Below are 26,306 nucleotides of genomic sequence, written 5' to 3'. Positions count from 1 at the left end.
ATTCCATGTTTTGGCTCTATCTCATCCAAATGGAGTGGTTTCTGTGTACATATAAAAGGTAGAAATGAAAAAGTGAGAAAATATTTGAAAGGGGTTATATTAATTGCTAAATATTTTATTCACAAAGGTCAATAACATGGCAAGATGAAATTATTTGTATAGTTTTGTCTGAATGAGCGAGAACAATGTGGATGTATTGTTTGTATATATTGTATATATTAAAACAAAGATGTGCATGAAATCAAGAAAAAGAACAAAAGCAAAGCATTAGTGGCTATGGTCTGTAAAATGAAACAAAAAAAACTTTATTTCACTATAAGAGTACTTTATTTTAAATGTTCTGTAGAAGAACATTTTGCTAAAGCATGACTAACCTGCAAAAAATAAAAAAAGAGCTACTGTATTTAGACTTAGGGAAAAAAGGCAGAGTAGCATTACTTTAAAAAAAAAAAAAAAGGATATGTTTACATTTAATTTTGGCTACCAGGAGTTTATTTTATTTTATTTAAAAAAATTTTTTTGCCAAAGGTGCCAAGTAATGTGAATGCTAATATTGCTTAAGAAAATTAAGTTACTTTTGCAAAATAGATAATCATAAGACGAACCCTTACAGAACTTAACACCATCCACTCACACCAACAAGAACATCAGAAGGATCAAAACTTCACAAAAATAGTATGAAATAGGAAAAACGTTTTCATATCTCCGATGAAAATTTTAAAAATGAATAAAAACTGCTCACACACAGAATAAAAAAAGTAAGCAGTGATGGTGACGGGTGACGAGGGATGTGTGGCATAGTCCTTTCCATGTAATGAGGAGCCAAAGAAATCGATGCTTTTACATTTAAACTACTAACGTTAAACAGAGAGAACCAATTTTGCATTTGCTAATGCCAGTTCAAAATTCCCAGGTTAAGTGTGAGAATTGGTTAGTATGAGATTTTCTTTTTAAAAAAACAAAAACAAAAACATGGTTCTGGCTGCCAACTGTGAGTTAAAACTCAAGGCTTGTTGTGAAGCCTAAAAATATTCACAAATAAGCTTTAAACTGGTGTCTTCAGAAGGACAGTAGAAACAAAAAGATTGTGGTAAAAATAAAAACTGGGGTCAGTGCTCTTGGTGCCTTTTCTATAATTGTACTTGTTTTTTAATTACTTCCTTTCACTGCCAACCTCAAATTACTGTACAGTATACGTCTTTCTGCTTGTGATCAGCTTGGACAACAGTGACAGCCCCACAACTAGTAGCCACCTGTACATTTGTAAGCTGACCTGACCCAATTTTGTTTTTACATGTGTGGGTTACGTTGCAGCTGTTGCAATCCTTGCCACCTCCACCCCCCATATCTATTATTTTACACAATTTGACCTGTCTGAGGACACTGAGTAATTTACAAAAACACCCTTGTATTCATGACAGGGAATAGAATGTGAAGCCAGGTCTTTTAGAATATCCTATATTAATACTGATTTGGGTACATTTACTCCATTGCTTATGGCTCAGATAATTGATCATTTGACCAGAGTAATGACCTCAGTGGATTTGCTTCAACCCTCACATGTATTTTTTTAAATGTTTCACATGCCACATTATTAGCTGAATAAGTTAGAAAATTCTGGAAGATAGAGACTTACATAGGATTAGGAAGTTACTATGGAGGGGATAGAAGTAGGGTCAAAACCTACCAGTACAACTGTGAATTCTAGGTGAGGTCGAAGCGTACTTCCACGGAAACAAAACATTTCTGACCACTTTTTTTGATTATGACTCTTAATTTTGATATAAGGTGATAGGTAGGTGCAGCTTTCTTGGATAATCTGAATTCCCAAGTGCCAGGAGTAGGATTTCATTATAAAATTAATAGCTAATCTTATTCTGTCTCCTGAAGATTTAATTGCTGTCCTTGTTACCCATTCAGAATCAGCTGTACTGTGTGAATGAAATAAAGACATTAAGACGAACCCCTTTCTGGCTGCACGGTCGCTTATGGCAGTTCCACACAGTAGTTGGCGCCCAATGGGGGGTCCCTGAGACTTGCATGTAAACCTAGTCTAGATGTCTTCTTTTTTGTAAGTTTTATTTTTGTAATTGTGCATGTAAAGCATCATTGAGTCAATGGATCTGTTGAAGAACTCAGCTGCTGGAAACCATGCAAAATGTTTTGAATTGCCCTTAAAATATGGAAAATGTTTTCTGAATGCTTTATATTCTTTCTGCTGTAAATTAAAAACGAAGAAAATTTCCCCATATTATCCGTGTTTTGCTTTAACCTGGCCTGAAATCCAAGGTGCTGAGGTTGAGTTCATAGCTAGAACTGGAAGCATTTTTGTCTTCCACGCGTAGTGTTTTCACACCCAGTGTCTCCAAGCCACTTTCCAAAAGCACTTGCTTTCTCCACACATAGCTTGGTTTCTCAACACACCAATCACCTATTTTAAGTGCAATTACTTGAAAGAAGGACCTCAAATCTAATTTTACCTTTCTCAGGTAGCCCAGGGTATACCCTTAAATTCCCCACTTAAGCCAAGAGTTACCTTGAACTTCTCTTTTACCTACAGCTTTCAACTGTTGAGATTATGGGTGTGCCGACAGGCTGCGTCTTATGTGGTTCTAGGGATCAGACCAAGGACAGCATGTTAGATAAGCAATCTGCCAACTAAGCAGTTGTGTGTGGGGGGGGTCTGTTTGTTTTTTTAAGACCCTTCCCAGCTTACTTCCCCAAGGCCTCCCTTCTAGGTATTTTTCATTATTGTTCCAGACCTCTTTACCGCAGACGCCCACTTCTCTCCCTAGGAGTACCTCACTTCTAATCTACCTCAGAACTAGTACCACAGTTTTACCTCGGAATCTCCCAATGGAGTCCTGAGTACTTTCTAGAGCCCACTGCATTTAAATGCCACTGTCTTGCTTGTCTTCACTCTCAAGTCCAGCCCCACACTCTCCAGTTTGTCTGTGCTGGTTATTTCCACGTACACTGACCCAATATGCTCTTCCTAGCTGCTGCTCAACTCGGTGCCCACTTGTGTGGCACGCTCTTGTTTGCAATACACACTAACCTAAGGTTTTGGAATTACCATGTTGAAGTGGAAGATAGTGTTTTTCACTTAGGAATCCACCAACTGACCTTATTTGCTCCGTTTAAGTGACGATTGGAATACTTTACAATGTATACTACTCACCCCATTTGACCAAAAGTAGAGTGCCTACTCTGCTAGGGCCAGGAAACTATGGAAACGAAGAAACGTCGAGGTTTCCCTCAGGCAATGGCAAATATTGGTCACCACTAATAACATGAGAGGGGGCTTATCCCAAACTCTGTGATCAAGACTCCAAATCGACCTCCTAGTGCCTCTTAACAACTTTGTCAGAGATGAACGTTGGTTGTCTCCCCAGGACCACTAGATCACTCCGGAACGTTAGGCACGCCCGCTGTTTCTAATACTGTCACCACTCAGGGACAACGTATGCGGGCTCAAAGTAAATGTAAAACGTACCGGTTCTCACTCTAAACTGCCTTTCCAGGGCTAGACACAGGGCAGCGGCGACACTTCCGGAAGCTGTGGCTAGTCCGTGGCGTCGAAGAGCACAGCCCAAAGGCGCAGGCGCCTCGCTATAGCTCCGCCCACCTGTCCTCCGAGAACGCCTGCCCATTCGTCAGCGCGGGTGCTACGTAAGCGCCAAGCTCTGGCCCCTCCCACTCTGGTCATCGGGGAGGTTACAGCCGGAGTGTTGGGCCGGGGCCTGGCTCCAGTTCCGCCCACTTCCGGCGCGCCCTCGGCGGCTGGGAGCGGCAGGCTGGTTCCCGTCCGGCCCCTGCTCGTGACGTCATCGCGGCCCCGCCCATCTCCACAGCCTCGGTTGCTAGCTGCTCAAGTCCTCCGGCCGTCAGCCTTTCGCCGCCACCGCCACCGCCGCCGCCGCCGCCGCCGCCAAAATGTGAGTGACGCGCTGCGAGGCGAGGCGAGGCGAGGCGGGCTCCGGTGGGGGGCGGCGGCCCACTCCTGGGACCCTCGTCAGGCGTGGTGGCCGCTGCTCGGGACTCGGACTCGGGCGGAGGCCTCGCCGGCCTATGCGCCGCGCCCCGGGCCTGAGGTGGGCGGTGGCCCCGCGGTGCACTCTGCCTTCAGACGAGTCGTGGCGCCGCCGCGACGTCCCCGAGTGCCCGGCGGGCCGGCGGGCGGGCGGGCGGGCGGGCGGACGCGGAAGGACGACGGGGGCCACACCCCGTGGCTCCTTCCTGGGGGCTCCCCAGGGGGGCGGGGGCGGCCGGGAGCGCCCGCTCTCGCGCGGTGGAGACCCGGACCTGGCCAGGTGCTTGAGGCCCGGGCGGGCGGTGGTTGAAGACCGGCGATTTGGCGTCCTCGGAGAGCTGCGGCGCTGCCGACATAGCTTGGCCCAGGCTTTCACTTCCCGTTTTGAGCAAAAACACTCTCAGTTCTAAAATTGGTTCCTAGTGGTAACGTTCAGCAGCAGGACTCAGAGTTGACGCCTGGTCAGCCAGCTGCATGCTCGTCCTAAGTTTGAAGAGGAGCAGAATGAATGGGGGTCGTATCCTCTTCAAAAGAGAGAGAAAGCCCGCGGATAGTGCTTCCAGGCCATGGCCCTTACCTGTGTGGCTCTCAGGCCCCGAATTCTGTGAGCCAGCCATCCGAAGTGTCTGGTGATGGGCACAGGGCAGACTTAAAAGAACTGTTGAGTCAACAGTAGGGTGGCTGGTGGGTAGCAAGGCACGTGTTGGGTGCTGCCTTAGAGAACAGTTGAATGGAAGCCTTCAAAGCCAGCAGAGTACGTGAGGAAAGTGAGGGTGAGTGAAAACGAAGCATTCAGTGGCCCTATGGAGGATGAATGGCTTTCCAACACAGAGTTGCTTCAGTTCACCTTCTCGTTATTATAGATCCTTCTAGACACTTGGGATGTACTTCTCCGTGTTGGCTACTTGCCACAACAAAACGATCAGGAGAATACTGGCTGCCTTTAAACTTTGTGTGTCTTAAAGCAAGTTTAAAAAAAAAACAAACAAAAAACAAAACCCAGCACTTTATTGACAGAAAGCAGATCCTATTAAACATCGCTTCTGAAGGAGTATAAAAACGCATTTGTGCCCCCATTTCTTGCAGCAAGACTTGCCTTCCCTGTGTCAGGCTTGCTGTCACTCAAGCTTCCAAGCCTGGTGTGTGCACCTCGCGTCCCACTGCAGAAGCACTAGCATCACCTGTTTGCCTGACCAAGTGCATTGGGAATCATAGTGCACTCACACTTGTGCCTTTATACCTTTCAGGTCCACAGGTGTGCCTTCAGGTTCAAGTGCTGCCGCTGGCAGCAATCGAAGACTCCAGCAGACCCAAAATCAAGTAGATGAGGTACTGCTCTACATTTTAAAATGTGAATTTTAAACAAACGTGGGAGTTCTCTATAATGTTGTTTAGAAAAGGTCATTGGAGCTGGAAAGATGGTTCAGGGGTTAAGAACACTTGACGGAGGATGCAGGCTGGGTTTGAAGCATTCTCATTTGGGCCACTCAACTGCCTGTAATTCGGGCCTCTAAGAGCGCCTGCATGCATCTGCACATACCCGCACACACATGTAATTTTTTTTATGTTAGAAAAAAACCTATCATCAGTGTGTGAGCATAAATTTTGACTATATCAGAAGTGTTACCTTTCTAGATGTCTTTGTGTAGGGGCACAGTGAAACTACTGTAAGAAAGTCAGACCAGTATTTCCGTATTCTTTTCTTTTTAATTCATTTTTATTTTATGTATGTGAATATGTTGCCTGAATGTTCTAGAAGCCATATTCTAAGTACAAAGTAGACTCTTCCTGGTTTCCTTCTTATTTTTCTACTATCGAATCACATACCTCAAACACTAGCACCTGTTCTTGAAAGCATGTCCCCAGAGCCACTCCATAGATCAGGACAGTTAGATTATTCAAGCCAGGAACAAGTCTTTCTGATTTATTTTTTGTTTGTTTCCAGGTGTCATGTGTCTTATAGCCATGTTCACTGATTACCAAGTGTGGCAGGTCTTTGTAGGGTTCCTCTGACAGTTGCAGAAGGACACACAGAAGGCAGACTTGCTGTAGCTCCAGGTCTCTTGGCAATGCTAGAGCTCTGTGTAACCGACTCTGTAGACTAGTCTAGCCTCGAACTCACAGATACTAGGCTGCCTTTGCCTCCATCACCACCAGGCACAATTTTTCTGCTTTTAGCTGTCCTAAAACTAGTTGTCTTAGGTAGTGTTTTTAAGTCATACAGTAAGATTTTGATATGATGATTTCTTTATGAATTTAATTCTGGACATCTTAGGCTTTTGCACCAGTTCTGTTACTTTAAAAAATCAAATTGTGTGCTCGCTTCGGCAGCACATATGCTAAAATTGGAACGATACAGAGAAGATTAGCATGGCCCCTGCACAAGGATGACACGCAAATTTGTGAAAAACTCAAATTGTATACTTTGTTAGAAATTAAGCAAGTTTTAAAAAGAATCAAGATTCTGTTCTTTGGGGTGAAATTTCTATAACATAAAATTAAACATTTTTAAAGGTCTATCATTCAGCATATAGTATATTTAATATATTCATTGAGTTGCACAGCCATCACCTTTTCCTTCTTCCAGAACTCTCCTGCCCTCATTTCATAATCACGCACTCTTCCCTCTTTCTCCTGGTTGCCTAGTAACCTGCAATCTGCTTTGTTTCTTTGCGTTAGCCTGTTCTAGGTATAGCATATTCCAGGATAATGGCAGGCTTCTCTCACCTTAGTATGCATCCATGTTTATCCAGGCTGTAGTCTCTGCTGCCACCTTGTTCTCTCTTTTGGCCAAGATGTAGTTCATGATCTGTATAAACCATGATTTGTTATCAATTCATCCTTAATGGTGAGCTGTTCTAACCTCTCCGATAGAGATAAATGCTGGAGCCGGAACTTTAACTGTGTCTTCATTTCTGTTTTATTTGGGTATGGACCTGCGGGTGTCATTTCTGGTTCATATCCTAACTCTACGGCAGTTGACTCTGGTACCCTATGCTAGCGTATTTCCCGGCAGCAGTGCCCAGGGCCCCGATCCTCTGAGTGTGTGGCTGCAATGCTCCTAGCAAGCAGGAGGTGGGGTCTCCTTATGAGCTTGAGTTAGTTGTTGTCTTCCTGTTGTTAACATGTAAGGCTCGTCTATGAATTCTTCACATTCAGCATTGTCAGATATGCAGTTCATAAGTATTTCCATCCTCTGGGTTGGTTGAATTTTATGTTTTTCATAGTATACTTTGATTTTCAGCTTGCTAGTTAATTTTCAAAAGGATGCTAAGACCAGCAAATGGAGAAAGAATATTCTTTTCAACAAATAGTGCTGACATAACTAAATAGCCATAAGGAAAGAATAAAGTTGGACTCCGGTTCCATTTCCTATACAAAAAGAAACTGAAAATAGACCAGTGAGCACCAGGTGGTAGGGGCACACTCCTTTAATTCCAGCACTCGGGAGGCAGAGGCAGGCAGATCTCTGTGAGTTCAAGGCCAGCCTGGTCTACGAGAGTTCCAGGACAGCGAAGGCTACACAGAGAAACCCAGTGAACTAAGTTTAAGAGCTAAGACTATAAAAATGCTTAGAAGAAAAAAGTAAAGCTTCACAGCTTGTTTTAGATTTCTGTTGCTAGAACACATGACCAAATGCAACTTGGAGCACAAAAGGGTTCTTTCATCCTACAGTCCATCATCCAGGGAAGTCAAGGCAGGAAGTGGTGGTGCAGAGGTTACCTAGGAATGCTGTGTACTGGCTGTTCCCCATGGCTTACTTGACCTGCTTCCTTACACCGTCCAGAACCACTTTCCCAGGCCTATACCAGGACTTAGGTTCCATCCCCAAACACCAAAATCAATGAATCAGCAAAAACCCAGTTCAATTGGCCATAAATGTGAAAGCATATTTCTGGGTGGGTCCCAGTTCTTTCACACTGGTCTTCATCTGCCCTTCCATCACTATCATGGTTTCTATTACTCTAGCTTTGTGGTGAGTTTGATATGACCATTGTAATTCTTTCTTTTAGTATTGATTTGCTTATCCTCAGTTCTTCTTTGAACTTACATGAAAAAAAAAAGCCATTAGAGTGAGTATTACATACCACTAGGTCACTTTGGGAGTACTGCCATCTCCGCAGTATTAAGTCTTCCAAGCGTCTTTCCTCTTACTAAGACTTTAATTCTTATAATGCTTGTACTTGCCACCCCGCCCCCCCCCCCCCCCCCCCCCCCCCGTGTGTGTGTGTGTGTGTGTGTGTGTGTGTGTGTGTGTGTGTGTGAGAGAGAGAGAGAGAGAGAGAGAGAGAGAGAGGTGCGGGGGCGGGGGGAGAGGTAAAGGTAATTTTCTTGGAATTGGTTCTTTTCCACCTTGTTAAGGTAAAGTCTCTTTTGTTTCTGCTATGCTGTGCTAAGAAATCCAGGCTAACAAGCCTGTGACCATCTGGGTGATTCTCCTGTGTGCACCTCTCATTTTGCCTTAAGAGTGTAGGGATTACTGATGGGCACAGATCTGGCTCGAAAAATAATTGGTGGGAACACGCAGCACATGTACCACATGCAGAGGTCAGAGCACAGCTCTGCAGGAGTCAGTTTTCCTTTATAACCATGTGGGTCCCAGGTCATTGGCCTTGACAGCAGGCCCTTTACCTCTGGGTCACCTCACCAGCCTCCTTCAAAGGTTTTCTGGAGACTTCTTTCATGTGGTTATAGATGGTTGTGCTCTTGCTTCCCCACGAGGATGCCTTTCCTCCCTTGGTTAGTGCCCTGAGCAGGACTGCATGTAGTGTTAAGCAGCCAGAAGAGTGAGCGCCCTGTCATTCTCTGTTTCAAAGTGTAGGCGGAAGTTGCGTCTCTCACCGTGGTGTGGGACACTAGTGTGGGTTTCCCCGAAGTGTCTGTTATTGAAGTTCCCTTCCATCCCTGGTTTGCTAAGTGGTTTATTACAGAGGCCTGGGCCTCATTTTTAAGTGAAAGCTTAGCTCCAATGAATGAAGTACTGACCTGGGAAACATGACGCGTGCTCCCAGAGTTCATGTGGAATTCGGTTCTTCCTCTCCTTTTTGTGTGACTGTGGCCATGTCCCTCCAGGTGGTGGACATCATGAGAGTCAATGTGGATAAGGTCTTAGAGAGAGACCAGAAGCTCTCGGAGCTGGACGACCGTGCAGACGCGCTGCAGGCAGGTGCTTCTCAGTTTGAAACAAGCGCTGCCAAATTGAAGAGAAAGTACTGGTGGAAGAACTGCAAGGTAACGCTTTCTTGACAGACCTTCGCTCAGGCCCTCCGTTCCCAGAGTGCTGCGGGTGCCACAGTGTTGGGCTCTGTGACTCTGGGTAGTGGGTGGAATCTGGGCCAATCATGGGTCTACATCCTTCTCCATGCTCAGAACAAGCAATCTAACCTCACATGGCTCAAGTTAGAAGACATGCAGAATCAGCCTGCCAAGCCAGTCATGACAGGTACCTCTGCCCAGGGACCTGAAGACACCTGTGTAAGGAGTGCTGGCTTTGATGCTCACTTTGCCTGTCAATCTGGTAATGGCTGCAGTTTCAAAGGTTAAATGCTAAGAAGTCCCATCTTGTTCAACAAAAGAGGAGAGAACAGCATACAAAGATGGTGCATGGCAGACTTAGAAGACAGTTAGGAAATGAGAATCTGATCAGATCTCAGATACCTCCTGTCGTGATTTATGTAGAAAGGACATTCTGAGGTACATGAGACAAGTGAAAATGTGGGCCACAGAGGATTGGAGCACACTTTTGAAAGCCTATAGCTAAATTTCAGGCCTTAACATTAAATTTAGACTTTAGAAATGATTAATTATTTCACACTGTAGCTGTTGCATCAAGCACTGTCTGAGTGTTTTTATGATATTAAATGGACCTGTCTTATTACAGATGTGGGCAATAGGGATCAGTGTCCTGGTGATTGTTGTCATCATCATCATTGGTGAGTTACCCCATGTTCATGGATGTTTGCCTGTGCAGAAGTAAAGAGCTAGTTCATTCCAAGGTTTAAATACCTTTTTATTTTTTCCCATTCAAATATTTTGAGCAGTTGAAGGTGTTTGGGGATGGTAGTGTTGAGGGAAGTTTGAGACGGCATGTAGAGGCCTTGAACTTGGGGTGTTTCTGCCTCAGCCTCTCAAGTGCAAGGGTTATAGGCATGTGCCACCATACTAAGCCTAAATATTTGAATTTTTATAATTAAAGTCTGGTGGGTTTTTGGTTTTGTTTTGGTTTTTGGTTTTTAGAGACAGGGTTTCTCTGTGTAATAGCCCTGGCTGTCCTGGATTCACTTTGCAGACCAGGCTGGCCTCAAACTCAGAGATCCACCTGCCTTTGCCTCCCGAGTGCTGGGATTATAGGCATGTGACAGCTAAGTCTGGTGTTTTGTATATGTGTATGTGTATATACATACAGTAATCCTTTGAGAATAGGGAATCTCATTCCTATTGTCTGGTCAGTTTTTCTCTCCTATGCAGTTTTAGTCTGTGTTTCCTTTTGTGGAGTGTAGGGATTAGCTGAGACCACCTTGATCCATCCCAGCTCGACACCCTTGTGGTAGAGGTTCTGTGGCTTTGGACAAGCAGTTGAGGATGTCTAGTCCTCAGTGTCCTCATGAATAAAAATGAAGATAGTAATGATTGTCCACCTTGTGGTGGTAGGACAAGTCTGGTTACTACATAAAAAAGTACCTGGCATAGAACAGAAATAGTAATTAAATAAATAATGTGTACATATACATAGCTATTACCACCACTCTTGTGGCTGTATATCAGACAAACCCATTGCTATTTTCAGTCCAATTTATGGGAACTTCTCAGCAAAGCATGTCTTTCTTTGTTAATTCCATGTTAGTGGGTATTTCTTTATCTCTTTTGACTTCAGCCTCCCCAGAGCCCTGTCGGATGCAGAGAAGCTATTAGTAGGGAATTAGCCCTATCAGTTTCTTCTTGTCCTTATCTAGACAGTAGAAATCCCGATTGCGTGTCTGTGCAGAAAGACTAAACTACCCTTCTCACTGTTTCTAAACCTTCCCTGCTTCTTAGTGTGGTGTGTCTCTTAATGAAGAACCAGCGAAACTGAAGCCCACTGTTCAGGACGGTCTTCAAGACTTTCTCCTTAGAACCTGCTGTGTTATCCAGCTTACCTACTGTTTTTTTCAAGTGATTATTTTTGTTATTTTTCATACAGTATAGTGCCTAGAAAGTGTGCCTTTGTTAATATACACCTCAAACTGGAGGTGTGAACTACCCTTGCCCACATTTTGCACAGTGCCTTTACAGACTGGGAAAGAGGACTCCTGCTGTTCCAGAGTGCTGAAATCTAGATGGATGTTGTCACTGATGGCTCGTGGTGAATTCCAGGAAGGGGATTTTGTTCAAGTCAGCTCTCCTCACATCTGACATCATCTTCAAACCACATTCTAGGCCTGTGGGTAATTAGATTCCCAACTTGCACCTTCCAAAAAGAACACTACTGCCTAAGACAAACCAGTGACAATAACAGCTGTGCCTCGTTTTGATAACTAGACTCCTTTTCATCAGGAGGACCCTCCTTTTTATAAGCACTACTGACTCCTGCTGTATTTAAGAAGCTGGTGAAGAGCCCGTGCTCATACGTTAGGTGTGAAGATGTTTACTTTCTTGTCCTTGTGTTGTATCATTTCTAAAATAGTATTTTAATCAAAAATAACCCTTTAAAATGTTTTATAGAACTATGACCAAAGTTTCTATTTTGCCAAAAGTTAGATACAAATAAAATGTCAATAAGTTTGCCCTTAATAGATAAGTTCAAATAAGTGCCAAATATAACCCGAGATGCCCTTCAAGAAAAAGTGTTAATACTGTGTGAGCCTTCACCATTTTGACAGTCCTTCCTGTGAAGTGCTGTAGATAATGCTACTCATTCTGACTTGGTTTCTTTCATAGAGCTATAGAGGTGAGCTCAAGTCACACCTGTAGACAAGACATTTAGGCAGCAGTTTGCAGGCTGAACTAGGCTGTGGCCTCTAGTGTGTTGTGGCTGCAGCCCCACAGCCTCTCATAGGCATCAGTCTGCACAGACGGAGCTCTGGAAGACTGTTTACTGCTTTTACTCATCCCCTGTATTATGGGCACTGGGCACTGCTAGAGGACAGCTAGCCTGAGACGCCTGCTGCTTTTATGACGTAGCCATTCCATTGCCATCTGAGACACTTCATGTGTGTATGAGAACTTCCATCAAGGTGTGGTTCAAAGATGGGAGTTCAGGCATGGATGCAAATGAGGAAGCAGTGAAGGAGAAGCAGGGCTTTACTGCTTGCCTGTGGCAGTGCCATTTGAAGTCCTGAAATTTGTGTTTATATGCAAAGCAGCATCAGTTAAGATGTCTTAGAATCTGGTTCTAGTTTTTCTCTGTTTCTCTGATGTTGCTGAAACAGTACAAATGTTGAGGACAGGCCTTGCAGCATGCCCACTGTGGGAAAGCCGCATCAGCCAGGGCCTCTGTCCCGCTCTGACTCCACAACCTCGGTGCTGCCTCCTCCATACTCCATCCCGTGGAATTCACTGGCTCCTGCCTTAACACAGTAATACCTCGCTTCTCTGTGCATTTAGCTGGGAACTTTCCCACTGTGGTGACCTGAATAAAGTTGTTTATTGACATGATCTTGTCTCATGTTTCTTAGAGTGGGGTGGATACGCCTGATCCATGTCCTAAAACCTCTGCCCCTTGCTGCTCCCTGTCTCTCCCTCACAAACTACATTTTCTTTCTTGCCCATTCCCGCTGGGGGCATGTTCCAGTGAATAGCTGTAGATCTATCTCACCTGTGCTAAGGTTCTCTAGAGGAACAGAACTAATGAGTATATATTAAAAGAGGCTTTCTTAGCTAGGCATGGTGCCGCAAGCCTGTAATCCCAGCACTCGGGAGGCAGAGGCAGGTGGATCCCTGTGAGTTTGAGGCCACCCTGGTCTACAAAGTGAGTCCAGGACAGCCAGGGATATAAACAGAGAAACCCTTTTTTGTAGAGAAAGAAAAAAAAAAAGCTTTATTAGACTGGCCTATGAGGCATGGTCTGCCTCACACTGAAGAGCCTGGGAACCTGGTGGCTACTTTGTGCATAAGGCTGAGTGCTTCCGTAGTCCCAGTCTACGCTGTAGGCTGGAGGGCTCCTGGCACCCTCTAGTCTTCAGCCCATGTTGAAGTCCAAAGAAGTTGAGTTCTGCTACACCAGGGTAGATTAACTTCAAGTCTACGCTGTAGGCTGGAGGGCTCCTGGCACCCTCTAGTCTTCAGCCCATGTTGAAGTCCAAAGAAGTTGAGTTCTGCTACACCAGGGTAGATTAACTTCACTGTGAGTGAAGGCTTGCTTCCTTCTGTCTTATTTCGGCTGCCACCAAAAGTTGCTGCCTACGTTTAGGGTAGGTCTTCCTCACATCACATAATTGGAGCGAGAAATCCACCAGGAATACCCGGCAGGTTGCCTTTTAGTTGATTCCAGACCCAATGAAGTTGACAACTGGAATTAACCATCACATACCTTAAAAACGAGTGCTTTTCAGTGCAAAACAAGTCGGGAGCTGGCTTGCAGTTACCAGTCAGGATTTGGCCCTTGGGTTTCTTAATATGGTCCTCTTTGAAATGATCTGCAGAGCTGGCCCTGGGACACCACACAACCACCAAGCAGATAGATGAGAGATGTTACAAATGCGTGGCTCCCCCCCCCCCCAATCCATATTTGTCGCCTCTGAATATACTTCCCCTCTTTCCTCCACCCTTACAACGTAATATGGACCAGGTAAGATTTTTAATTAACTCCAAAGTAGGGGTTGGTTGGTTTTGGTTTTTTGGGTTTTGTTTGTTTTTGATTTTTCAAGACAGGGTCTCACTGTGTAGCATTGGCTGTCCTGGACTCACTTTGTAGGCCAGACTGACATCGAACTCACAGTGATGCGCCCTGCCTCTGCCTCCCGAGTGCTGGGATTAAAGGTGTGCGCCACCACGCCCGGCTTATCTCAGGCTTTAATTTAGAGGAGTCACTCGTGTTGTATGCTGAGTATGAGAGGTTTTTGTCCTGCCCTCAATACACTAGTCCCCGCCCAGGTGCGCGCACTCAGTGGTTGTGTAGGATGATGCTTCTTGAAGAAGAGCTTGGGAGTAGAGTGATCCAGTGTGGAGAAAGACTTTGAAAATTAGGTGATTTGTCCGATACATTGGAGAACTGCCCTCTGGCCTCTTCCCCTTCTCCTTTAACCTGAACACCTTTCATTCATCCAACAAATAGTGGTTTGGTTTTGTCTTGTTTTGTTTAGATTTTATTATTTAGGTGTTCTGTGTATGTCTGGATATGTGCATGTGCACGTGTGTGCCGGAGCCTTTATCAGTGAGGCCGTTGGACGCGCCCTAAAGCTGGGATTGCAGGCACTTCATAAGGAGGCACCTGGTAGAGGGTGCTTGGGAACCACCCAACGGAAAGGATGCAGTAGGGCTCCACTCTTAGCTACTGTGCCATCTCTCCATCCCCTGCAGAGTGTAGTTTCTGAAGAGTAGAGATAGTTATGTAAAATGAGCGCCTCCCGGCTGTTTGCTCGAAAACGGAGCATGGTTTACGTGTTTATCTTCCTCCTGTTGCCAGATGAATCTGTAGCTAGAGGGCAATCAGGTAAGCTATCTTGGACCATTAAACTTCCATTTCTGAAAATTCGGTTGGATTCTACCTGGGTTCATTTACCTATATTGGCGGGCGGAAGGGGACAGTAAGTTTAGGAAAGATTAAAACAATTGGAACCCAAGAAGAGCCTTCACCCCAAAGTACTGCGTCCCTGGGCACTACCAGGATTACCCCAGGAAGCCCCAAAGGTCTGTGGATCCAGAGGTGTCACGGGTTCCACTCAACGGTCGGCCGCGCTGGCCCCGGCCATGGATCCGCCCCTCTCGTGACTGACAGCCCCAAGGCCCCGCCCCTGGGAAGCAGAGCTGTAGACAGGCGCGGCCAGGCCCTCGTGTCCTCCAGGCCACTCCACTTGGCTGGGATTGGCCAAGAGCCGCCCTCGCCCGACCCGCGCGTTATGTAAGGCACTCTGAGGCCTTTGCACCCGCCCACCTGCCCACGGTTATGTAACCCCGCCGTGCCCGAGCTGGGTCCCGCCCCCTGACCAATGGGAGCTTGCATAGCAGGCCGCAGCCACCAATCGCGCGGCGTGGGGGGCGGGGCCAGAGCGCGTGGCGCGCAGGGAGGCGGGACCGGCGGCAGCTCTGCACGCGACTGGCCTCGAGACTCGCCGGCCCGCGTGTAGGCGAGGCTCTGCGGGGCTGTGGGAGGCGGCGAGCGCTCGGCTGGCAGGACGCCGGCGAGCTCGCACGGCCGGGCACTCCTGCCCCTGCCTTCCGCCCGGTCACCTCGCAACGTTACGTTCTAGGTGTTCCTCGATGCTCGCTGACTTCCCTGCACAGAAGGTGGAAAAGTTGTTTTGGTCTGAACGCGCCCGAGAGCCACGCTGGTGGTCCGGCCAGCCCGCTTCCGGCGTGGAGCTGTTGGTGGAGCTCGGCACCCGAGCAGATTCTGTGGAAATGCTGAGGAGAAAAGTGCCCCTCAGATGAGCGTGGTCGGCGACCAGTCTTTCCCGAAGGCGATGGCAGGGACCAAAACAAGCTGGTTTGGGCTGCTAGCTGCAAACTGAGAGAAGCAGGCTGAGGGCTGCCAGGCGGGATGGACCTCTGTGGAGATCCGGCAGCGCCCGGCGGCGACTGTCCCCAGGCTAGGGGACAGGGGCTCCAGGGGGCGTCTGGCCAGAAGGGTCCTCTGCAGGGAACTTACGTGGACGGCAGCCACAGGTGACGCTAGGAAGCCTACCTCCCACCCTGTGTTTACTGTCCTTCCCTGGAGTTGAGAAAGCAGGATTTACTACTTTTTAATTATTTTTTGACCCCGGGGGCGGGGTAAGAAGGACCCTCTCGAAAGGGAACTTTTACACAGTTCAATGAGAATCGATGGGAGAAGGGTGTTACTAAAGTAAACTACCAGCGTAGGGGAAGAAAGAGGGAAGACAGAGGACACTAAACTTGTGACCTGAGTGAATTGATGCTCCCAGACACCCCTAAAAATCAGGTATTTCCTGAGTGTCAACCCACTATTGCCATTTCTTGTTTTGTTTTGTTTGTTTTTCTATTCAGTGAACATGAAGACCGAAACAGAATGTCTGAAGAACTTATAATGGTTGTTCAAGAAATGAAAAAGTATTTTCCAGCCGAGAGACACAGTAAACCCAGCACCCTAGATGCCCTTAACTATGCCCTACGCTGTGTACATAGTGTGCAAGGTAAATGAGTTGCAGAGAATAACATGGCACCAGGCCCAGTCAGTGCTCAGGTACAGTGGGATTCCAGTTTCAAGAGGCTTGCTCTTTTTTTGTGGCCAAGACAAGCAAATCTAAAGCTGATGTAAATGGTACTTTTGGCTTTCCAAGTTTGAAAAGCCAAAAGAACATTATCATTTGTATGCTAGTTTAGTAATTATGCAATATTTTGCAGATCTGTTGCTCGAGTTTAGAGTTCAGGAGCTTAAGTAAAACTTGAAGGCTTTTTAAAGGAGCTTTGCCTTCCATGGAGGTTATAATGTATATTTTCCATGGAAGTTACAATGTATATTTTCTGGTCATGTACATACTTGGAAATACAGTTACCGTATACAAAAAATGACTAAATCAAAGAAGAAATGTTTTTTCCTTTCACCCTGACTTTTCTTCTGGAGTATTCCATAAAGTTGCCTCTTTAGCATAACCCTCTTTGCTTAGCCTGTGACAAATGGATAGTTTGTGAATGCTAATGTTCACTACAAAAAATCTATGTGTATATCTGGGCTTTGATTTTGTTAACTAGCTTTAGAACCTTCCTCTTTGTAACCTAGAACAGGCCAGGTTCATAAAATTCATAGCCTTAAGTTTGCATAACTAATACTTTTGATGCAAAGAAAAAGAAAAAGCCCTGGTTTTGAGGGAAACACGTTTAAGGTACCCTCATCTAAGAAAACAAGCCAGCTTGAGAGTACTAAGAACTGACTTCCTAAAGATACTGTTGTCACCAGACTGTTCATTTATCTCCCTGTGTTTCTTAGCAAACAGTGAATTTTTCCAGATTCCCAGTCCACATGGAACATGTCTGGCAGATGTGACTGTGTACAGTCTTGAGGAGCTGGCCTGTCTTGTTTCTGAACATACTTCCAAGAACACAGTAAGAGTTCATGAGTTTTGCCATCTCCACTGGGGTGACTTTTCCTCGGGAGCTTTCTCTGGGTGTTAAAATAGTCAACTGAAAGCACCATTTGCTGAGGCAAATAAAGGCGGAGCTGCTTTTTAAAAAGGCACTGTAGTGTCTCCTGCCCATACCAGAGAAAGCATCTGAAGGTAGGCCACACCTTGTGCTGTGTCCTAGCCTCATATTCTTAGTCAGGTACCCACTCCCCACCCCCTTGGCATCCCATAAAAACACAAGCAAAATGTGGCCTTCCTCTTACTTTAATCTCCAAATGTTACTTTGTATTTATGTCATTCTTAGTCCTAATACCTACTTCCTCAAATTGTAACAACTGGATTCTGTAGAGTGGAGATGTCGTTTTTTCATGATGAAATTTTAGAAGAGACCTTTAGTATATTCATAGTTTAAGTCTCTTCTTGTTGACGGAGTAATGAAGCCTCATATTTTGTTGATGGTGGAAACTCCTTAGTGTTTAGACTCCAGCATCGCCATGACGTAGTGATTTTTATAGTGTTACAACAGGAGTTGTGTAGTGTTACACAGTAGAGCTTATTCTGCTCGCATCCACAGTGCTGTAGTAGATGTTTGTGCACGCCTTTAATCCCAGCACTCAGGAGGCAGAGGCAGGTGGTTTGATGTGAGTTCAAGGCCAGCCTGGTCTACAGAGGGAGTCCAGGACAGCCAAGACTACACAGAGAAACCCTGTCTCAAAAAACAAACAAAAAACAAAAACAAAAACCAAGCTTTAAGAAAACATGTATTCTCTAAAATGTCTAAAATAAGTCTAGACAGGGAAGCAGGTCCAACCTAGCAAGCATGCTGGGTGATTATAAATGCTGTTAGTGGTTAATAAAGTGTGGTCTGTCAGGGACAGCTTCATGAAGGAGGGCAGGTCTTGAGCTTGGTCTTTCAGCACAGAATCTGCATTGCTAACAAGAAGACAGTCCCTCCTGGTGGAGAGCAGTTTCACAAGAGAAAAGTGTATGTGCCGTGTATATATTAGTCTGTGTAGAAGCTGGCGTGGGCCTTTTGGCATAGAGATTAAACTTTGTGGAAGCACGGTACAGTTTTTGTAATAGTTATTAAGAAGCATCCTGTTTAGGAGGCTTTTTTTTTTTTAACAAGGTGTGTGTGTGTGTGTGTGTTTAAAACCATATATTGTGGTAGAAATCCGGAAGAAAGTGACTTTTCAGAGTATTGTTTGTATGTTCTTCAATGTTTATTTTAAATGTTTTTCGTAGGATACCTTCGTGGCAGTGTTTTCATTTCTGTCTGGAAGGTTAGTGCACATTTCTGAACAGGCTACTTTGATCCTGAATTCAAAGAAAGATGTCTTGAAGTCCTCGCACTTTGTTGACCTGATTGCTCCTCAAGACGTGAGGGTGTTCTACACACATACTGCTCGCACTCAGCTCCCTTTTTGGAACAGCTGGACCCAAAGAGGTAACGGAACCAACGTCAGGTTGGGTGTCTTCCTCCAGGATCAGGTCATTCTGACAGAAACAGAACAGACACTAACATGCTGTTTTCAACATACAGACCATGCCATTTGTATTTACCTTTTTATTTATGTATTATTTATTTTGTTTTTTGTTTTCTTAATCTTATGTGTGCTGTCTTCATGCACACCAGAAGAGGCAATCAGATCCCGTTATATATAGATGGTTGTGAGCCACCGTGTGGTTGCTGGGAATTGAACTCAGGACCTCTGGAAGAACAGCTGGTGCTCTTAATTGCTGAGCCATCTCTCCAGCCTCCATTTTTTGGGGATTTTGTTTGTTTGTTTGGATTGTTTTGTTTTTTGAGACAAGGTTTTCCTGTGTAGCCAAGGCTGTCCTGGAACTTGCTTTGTAGACCAAGCTGGCCTTAAACACAGGAATCCACCTCTCTCTGCCTCTTGAGTACGGGCATTAAAAGGGTGCGACACAACAATAGGTTTTAATCTTTTTAAAAAGAACACAACAAAATGTCATTTTTATTGTTTAGTAGTAGAGCAATATATTTATTTTTGCTCAGTGAAATTTCATACACTTTATATGAAAAATAGCTTTGATCACCAGCGTACTTCACAGTGATTGACTCCTATTTAAAGTCACTCTTTATTCCTTATATCCTTTGTGAATCATCTCTCTCTCGCTTTTAAAGATTTGTTTGTTTTATATATATAGTGTTTTGCCTGAATGTGCACCTGCATGCCAGCAGAGGGCACCAGATCTCATTATAGATGGTTTTTGAGCCACCATGTGGTTGCTGGGAATTGAACTCAGGACTTCTGGAAGAGCAGACGGTGCTCTTGACCTCTTTTCTTTTATTTCAATTCCTTTTCTCTAATTGGACTTTGATTTTTTTCTTTTTCTTTTTTTTGTAGTAGTAACCCAGGCTACTCTCTACTCTCAAACTTGCTATATAGCCGAAATGGCCTTAAACTGTGCTCTCCCTGCCTCTTCCTGAGTGAACAGATTACAGGCACACAGCACCAAGCCTAAGCAGTCCTGGGGATCAGTCTAGGGTCTCGTGTAGGCTCGGCAGGCACTGACTAAGATATGTCTCCAACATCACCTTATCTAGCTTGGTTTGAAAAGGTTTTCTTATTTGTATGTGTACGGGCGTCTTGCCTGCCTGTGTGTCTGTGGAGCCACATGGGTTTCAGTGCCCGTAGAAGCCATCAAAGGGCATTAGATTCCCTAGAACTGGAGTTACGGGTGGACGTTAACATGTGGGTGCGGAGAATAGAGTCTGGGCCCTCTAGAAGAGCAGCCAGCGTCTTACAACCTTTTTAATCTTTGCTGGTTAATCTTTGCTGTATTACTTCTATCCTGTCTAAAACTTCAGTACACCCTGAAGCCCTGACTTCTGCCATGCGGACATGATGTGCGTGTAGTTTACTCAGACACTGTGTTTCCGCTGTGAGCATCTCAGGTTCAGGTTTCAGCTGAGAACAGTGTGTAAGCTCCGCGCTCGCGCTCGGTTGTGCCCGGGTTGCCTGCTTCAGTCGCTTCCTCTTGAGCTTCAAGGACTTAGGAGGACATAGATGCTTTTTACTCTGCTGTCGGTCTGGTCATGTTTTAGAGCTTGCTTCCACCTAATGTCGGTTGTCCACACCTCCCCGGAGGATCTGGTGGTTCTTAAGAGCTCAACGTTCACAGCTCGCTGAGTGTCTTACGGGCTTGTGCCCACTGAGTCAGAGCCTGGCTCACAGTGGACATGGAACCTGATGTGGTGCGTAAGCAGTGTGAGCGAGAGGCAGTTTTCTGGCTCTTCCTGTGGTCCTCTCCTTAGGCGTGCACAGACAGCCCTGTTGAGTATTTGGGATCTGAGGGACTCCCCCTGGCTATGATAATGTCAGTGTGTGCGTGTGCTGACAGTTTTCCATAGTTCTGTAACTTAGGTCTTTTCAAGGGACCATTTGGGTGAAGGCTCTGCCTCCTCATTCACCTCCAAAGCACGTGTTGTCACCATGTGTTTCAGGAAGGCTGGCGGAAACATGGCATGAGGGAGAGGCCGTAGACGCAGCTATAGTTGGGACAGTCGATGATTGTAGCAGTACATGACTGTCATACGCGATCATACATGTGACCAGGGGCACAGTTTGTAACGACTCTCCCAAGGTCAAAACTAAAGTGAAAGAAAACAATCACATTTACACATCAGAGAACTGAAATCTGAAAATACTTCAAGTGTTCCCCAAACTATTGCCGTGGACCAGACCGTAGGCCCCAAAATCACTGTCATCAGATCATCACAGTGACATGGAAGTAACAAATGTGCTTAACTGTAGAGTAAGGGAAGCTCAGGCAGGCGCCACAGATGAGAGCACACAGCTCCCAGAAGCACTCGAGGGCTCCTGTGGTGGGACAGGATTGCTTCACTGAGGAGCTGCCCCGGGAGGGACAGAGTGATCATTTTTCTTTCTTTCTAGCCTCACGGTATGAAAATGCACCCGTGAAATCCTTTTTCTGCAGAATCTGGTAAGTATAGGACACAGAGGCTCAAAATGTGGCCTATTTTCTTCATTTCAGTTCAACCTGATTGCGATTACTTTGTATTCCACTAGATTCTGTTGTAGATACAACAAAACAAAACAAAAAAGCCTCTTGATTCTTGCTATAAGAATTTATATGTGGATTGAGAAGAAAAATGAAAAGACTGATCAATAATCACTAGTCCTATGACGTCAGAGCCTGTGGTTTAAAGTCAGCTGTAAAATAACTGCTTCAAGGCCCCTTTTGCTTTTTTTTGTCTGTTTTTCAGTTCAGCCATATTTAAAATTAATTTTTACTTTAATCCCAGCACTCTAGAGGCAGAGGCAGGCGGATTGCTGTGAGTTCGAAGCCAGCTTGGTCTACAAAGGAAGTCCAGTGCAGCCAGAGCTACACAGAGAAACCCTGTCTCAAAAAACCAAAACAATAAAAATATAAAAAATAAATTTAAGAAATTAATTTTTAAAATTTCCCCACAACAGCCTCTCAGTTTTTAGAAGTTTTAATAGCTTAAAAAGAGAGTGATGTAGAAGACACTTGGCCACACTTTCTCAGGAGTTTACTTCCTATACATAATTGTCACTCTCTGAATTTAAGTACTGTAGTAATGCTTTCATAGTAGAAAGAAAACTTTTTTTTTTTTTTTGAGACTGGGTCTCTCTATGTAGCCCTGGCTATCCTGGAACTCACAGAGGTTCACCTGCCTTTGCCTCCTGAGTGCTGCAATTAAAGGTATGTGCCACCACACCTGGTAAGAATAAAATATTTTTAAGTGTCACAATTGCTAATATTAGTACTATTACTCCAGATGTTTATAGAAATAACAAGATACGCCATACAATTGGGATTTGAGCTAATAGTATTTGTAGCATAGGGAGGAGGGACCAGCTAACACAGCTCAGCAGGTGGGAGGGCCTGTGTGCTGGACTGAGTCACTGGCAAGTGAGTTTACCAAGAACATGCGTGAGATGCAGTAGCTGACATAAGAGCGTGCCTGAGATGCAATAGATGACACACACATCTATTACAGCAAATACTTTCTAGGTCCTGTCTGAATCAGCTACTTCATTCAAAACAATTTTTTGTCCCTTCATACTTAAATTTTGTAAGCAGGAAACCAACAGTCTATAAATATGGGTGTGCACACTAGCAACAAATTCTGGACAAGGGAGAAATTGCTGTTGTATTCAGAGTCGGTTTTGTCTGTTTTCTATTGTCATAGTAGTAACAGAGTACCTAAGACTGAGTAGTTTATAAAGGATAAGTATTTATTTTGGCTCAGAGTTCTGGGAGTCAGAGAGCATGAAGCCAGTGTCTGCTAGGCATCTGGCAGCGGCCTCACGATGGAGAGCAGACTGGCATGGGCAAAAAGGCAGAGGGGAATCAGACACCAGAACAGCTAGCTCTCACCAAAGCTAACCCACTCGGACAGAAGCTGCCTTCCTGCCGATCACCTCCCATGACCCATAGAGCCCTAAGTTGTTCTGGGCACCGTTGCACTGGCGGTTAACTTTGGATGTGTGCTTCAGTGGTGTGAGAGCCACTCCCCACTGCTGATGAAGGGACTCTTCTCTGACAGCCCCAGTGGTAGCCAGAGAGCTGAAGAAGGTGAGGGAGTGAGCATGGGAGCCTAAGGAAGTTCCCGAGGAAGCATGGTCCCTGCGGAAGAACACACCTGACTTCGGAAGGGCTAACAAGGAACATGACTGAAACAGAAGAGGTGGAGGCTAGGTGAAGAAGCAGGGCCCAAACCACAGGGAACCTCACTTTCAGAAAGACTTTTTAACCTAACAGAACAGAGAAAATAGTATAATGAACCAGCATGTTCTCCTTGCCCAACTGTAAACCACAGCCAGCCTGGTGCCGTCTGCACCTCTACCAATGTTTCCATCTGCTTCCTTAGCTCATATTTCAAACATTTCAGGTAAAGTTGCCGTTCACTTTTATGATGGTGAGATCACCCCAGCTTTGACTGGTAGGAATACTGTTAGGCTGGCTGCCCTGCCCTTGTAACAGTACCCACATGGTCTCTAACAGCCTCTCTGCCCTCGTCATGACCCATTCCATGAAGACAGACCGTCCTACCCCAGAATCAAGAGGTGGAAGGAGCGGACAGTCCTTACTGCAGGGCTGCCGGTGCTTGTGGGGACTCAGGGTTAGGGGTGTCACTTATCAAGAAGGCATAGTTTTCACTGGAGAGGACTCTGAGCTGCTCTGTGGAGACACAGTGAAGAGCCAGCCCAGCCAGAGCACGAAAAGGCGTGGGTGGTAAGGTCAGGATGGTGAGGTGGGGGAACATCAAATACCTGGGTGCTTTGTGAGGATCCTGCATGGAGAGGTTTGAGGCCCAGGAACGTGTAGCAAACGCAGCTTCCTGGACAGGTGCTTAGTCGTGTCTGTTAGTCTGAGGTAACATTGAGACTGTATGAGAACCTGGTTCTATGGAGAAGTACAGGTCAGCAGTTAATATCTAGGACAAATGTATATAAATGACACTTAGAAACTTTGGCATGGACAGGCCTGAAGAAGTCCTTCACAGCAGTAGGAGGGAAGCTGGACAGATAGGGTCATGAACGCTTGTCTGGTTGGGGCAGGCTCATCCAATGACTAAAGTAGAGAGCAGGGTGATAGGAGTGAGGGAGCCACCACACTGGGCGTGGCTCTGGCAGCTCTGAGACTGCCTTGGGATTAGGGGTCACTAATCCAGGTTAAGTTAGGGGAAAGTTTTGATTGCAGACAAAGAGGAAGGCGTTCACTCTTGGGCATTAGACTCTACAGGATGGTGCCCTGACTTAGCAGCTATAGAGTGGGAACATGCTTTGCTCCTCCTCAGAGCTGCCCCACCTATCTCTCTGTCCTCCGTGAGAACTGAGGCCCGGTTGGGCAGGTGGGTTTTACTGCCTTTTCCCCAGCCAGGCATTTTGCAGGACAGTGGTTGCCTTCAAGCTGAGCCTGCAGCAGCCAAGCAAGTAGCTGAAGCTTTGAGACTGTGTCGGTTCTTTAAAAAGGGGAAGAGGAGTACCTTAGAGTTGGGTTTGGCCATGTGATCACACAGGGCCCCGTTTTTATTTAGCAGTGCTTGGTGCACCTCACAGCGGAAGAGTAAACCTCAGCTGGGAGTTTGGGGCACAGTCATGAGCAAGTCATGGGGTGACTCTCACAATGACGTAAGCAGTCCTCCATAAACCTCCTATGCAGTGAACAGTGAGTGCAGTTGCCCAGGGGTACTAAGATTTCGAGATAACCTCCTTTGGGGGAAGCAAGCGTCTCTAAACATTTTAGATTTGTGTCTTCCTGTCTGGGGAGTTCCTGTTGGAGCCTTCCCCAGCCTGTTCTACAGTGGGTGAGTGCACCAGGACGAGCTCTAATCGCCTTTGATCTCTTCAGTGGAGGTGGAGCCAGAGAGCAAAAGAAGCATTACTCCCCTTTCCGGATCCTCCCCCATTTGGTTCATGTGCACAGCTCTGCCCAACCAGAGCCAGAGCCTTGCTGTCTCACAGTGGTTGAGAAGATTCACTCTGGTTATGAAGGTAAGTCAGGATGCCCTCCGCTCAATGAGAGGCAGAATGCCAACCTTCAGACAGGAGCCTGGGGATAGCTGCTTCTACAGCTCTAGGACAGAGATTTTCTTCAGTTCCCAGGATGGGCCATAAACTCCGTAAGCACTTGTAGCTGGTGTTGACTGACCTTGATCTCCTGTGCTGTTAGCACCGCCACAGCGTGGCCTCATGGTCCGTGCCTCACACTTGGGTAGATACATAGCACTTTAGTCCTCTCTCTCTTGGTGACCTGCTCTGTGGCCTTTTATATCTGTCTTACGAGATACCAGCACTCACAGCATTACAAGAAGCGGCCACAAGAATGATTGAGTTTTCCAGGCCGCACACGTCTTAAGGGACTGAGGCATGTATGCCCAGGGCTAGCCTGGCCTACATAGTGAATACCTGTCTCAACAAACCCACGGTTGGAGGTGTAGCATGGTGCTGGAGTGCTTGTCTTGACAAGGCCCTGGGTTTGATCCGCAACACTTGGTGGAGAGGGGAAGACATCATTTTATAGAGGTGTTTTGAAACTTCCAGAAATAATATGTATATTTAATAAACAGAAATGCACTTTAAACTTGTAAATAGGCAGTTTCCATTCACTACTTAAAATCATAGTTGTTTCTTACAACACATGATATGTGCTTTTCTACAAGTTACTACCCTGTATATAAGTCACAATGAAAACCTAGTACTATGGTAAAATTAGTATGGGGCACAATGGTCAAAAAATTAGTTACATTTAAAAAAAAAATAGAAGGAAGGGGGAAAAAAGGACAAGGGGGCTAAAGAGACAGCTAGCTCAGTGGTTAAATCCAGTGGACCCCGGTTCCGTTCTCAGCCCCCACATGATGGTTCACAACTGTCTCTAAATGCAGTCTTGGGGCCCTCACAACCTGTTCTGCCCTCCTCCTGTGCACACATGCTGGACAAACACCTTTGCAATACAAAATAAAACCATAGGTTTACATGTTAACCAGTGGGTCTCAACCTGTGGGTCATGACCCCTTTGAGAATCAGACAGCTCTGTCGCTGGGTCACATGTCAGCCAGCCTGTGTATCAGGTATTACATACTGCTCACAGCAAAGTCACAGTTAAGAAGTAGCCGTGAAAATAACTTTATGGGAGCGTGTCACCACCGCATGAGGAGCTGCATTCAAGCGTCAGGAAGGTTGAGAACCGCTGTTAAATGAAAAGAAATTAAATTAAAAGAAAAAACACCAGTAAATGTGGCTTGGGATGAGCTGAGCATGCGTGTTGTACATGTCCCTGAGGAGCTCCAAGCACTAGGTTGCTTATTTGTCTTGTTTTTTTACATATTCACTTGGTTTCTTGCAGTTGAAATCATGCTTAAGTAACCGATACAAGCCATATTCTCAGATTCTTGCCTGCCTTTTTCAGTGCACATTTTAGAGCAAATCTTACCTGACTTGATGGTACCAACTTTATTACATAACAGATTGCTTTAGTGGTATCTCAAATGCTTTCCTTTAATTACATAGCCACTAAAGAATAGCGGCGCTTCCCTT

The 26,306-nt window shown here is 45.6% G+C and overlaps 2 protein-coding genes and 1 non-coding gene across 4 annotated transcripts in view; all 3 read left to right on the top strand.

Annotated features, from left to right (window-relative positions):
• The first annotated feature begins 4,599 nt into the window (after window positions 1-4,599).
• Window positions 4,600-11,973, top strand: Vamp3 (vesicle associated membrane protein 3). The gene is made up of 5 exons (XM_051171106.1): window positions 4,600-4,637; window positions 5,281-5,362; window positions 9,107-9,265; window positions 9,915-9,966; window positions 11,069-11,973. The coding sequence occupies exons 1-5, from the start codon at window positions 4,600-4,602 to the stop codon at window positions 11,083-11,085; spliced, it is 348 nt and encodes a 115-aa protein (XP_051027063.1). The 3' UTR covers window positions 11,086-11,973.
• On the top strand, window positions 6,349-6,455 carry LOC127212116 (U6 spliceosomal RNA). Its single transcript, XR_007833499.1, has one exon. It is a non-coding gene; the product is annotated as a U6 spliceosomal RNA (small nuclear RNA).
• Window positions 11,974-15,294: 3,321 nt separating the features above from the next.
• The window catches only part of Per3 (period circadian regulator 3), a 41,231-nt gene continuing 30,219 nt past the window's right edge, over window positions 15,295-26,306 (top strand). For both annotated transcript variants that reach the window (XM_051171150.1, XM_051171151.1), the window contains exons 1-6: window positions 15,295-15,835; window positions 16,175-16,320; window positions 17,115-17,230; window positions 18,496-18,697; window positions 21,174-21,222; window positions 24,622-24,764. In XM_051171150.1, the coding sequence (XP_051027107.1) occupies window positions 15,711-15,835; window positions 16,175-16,320; window positions 17,115-17,230; window positions 18,496-18,697; window positions 21,174-21,222; window positions 24,622-24,764 (781 nt within the window). In that variant the 5' untranslated portion in view covers window positions 15,295-15,710. The remainder of the gene's footprint in view (window positions 15,836-16,174; window positions 16,321-17,114; window positions 17,231-18,495; window positions 18,698-21,173; window positions 21,223-24,621; window positions 24,765-26,306) is intronic.

This window comes from Acomys russatus, chromosome 29 (genome assembly GCF_903995435.1).
Source record: "Acomys russatus chromosome 29, mAcoRus1.1, whole genome shotgun sequence".
Taxonomy (NCBI): Eukaryota; Metazoa; Chordata; class Mammalia; order Rodentia; family Muridae; genus Acomys; species Acomys russatus.
This window is presented reverse-complemented; position numbering and strand designations above follow the sequence as displayed.

Excerpts from the sequence above, each read along its gene's own strand:
- Vamp3 (XM_051171106.1), top strand. The coding sequence starts at position 4,600 with ATGGCCCTTACCTGTGTGGCTCTCAGGCCCCGAATTCT. Across the intron at positions 4,638-5,280 it reads GCTCTCAGGCCCCGAATTCT|GTCCACAGGTGTGCCTTCAG; the intron begins GTGAGCCAGCCA and ends TATACCTTTCAG. Across the intron at positions 9,266-9,914 it reads ACTGGTGGAAGAACTGCAAG|ATGTGGGCAATAGGGATCAG; the intron begins GTAACGCTTTCT and ends GTCTTATTACAG.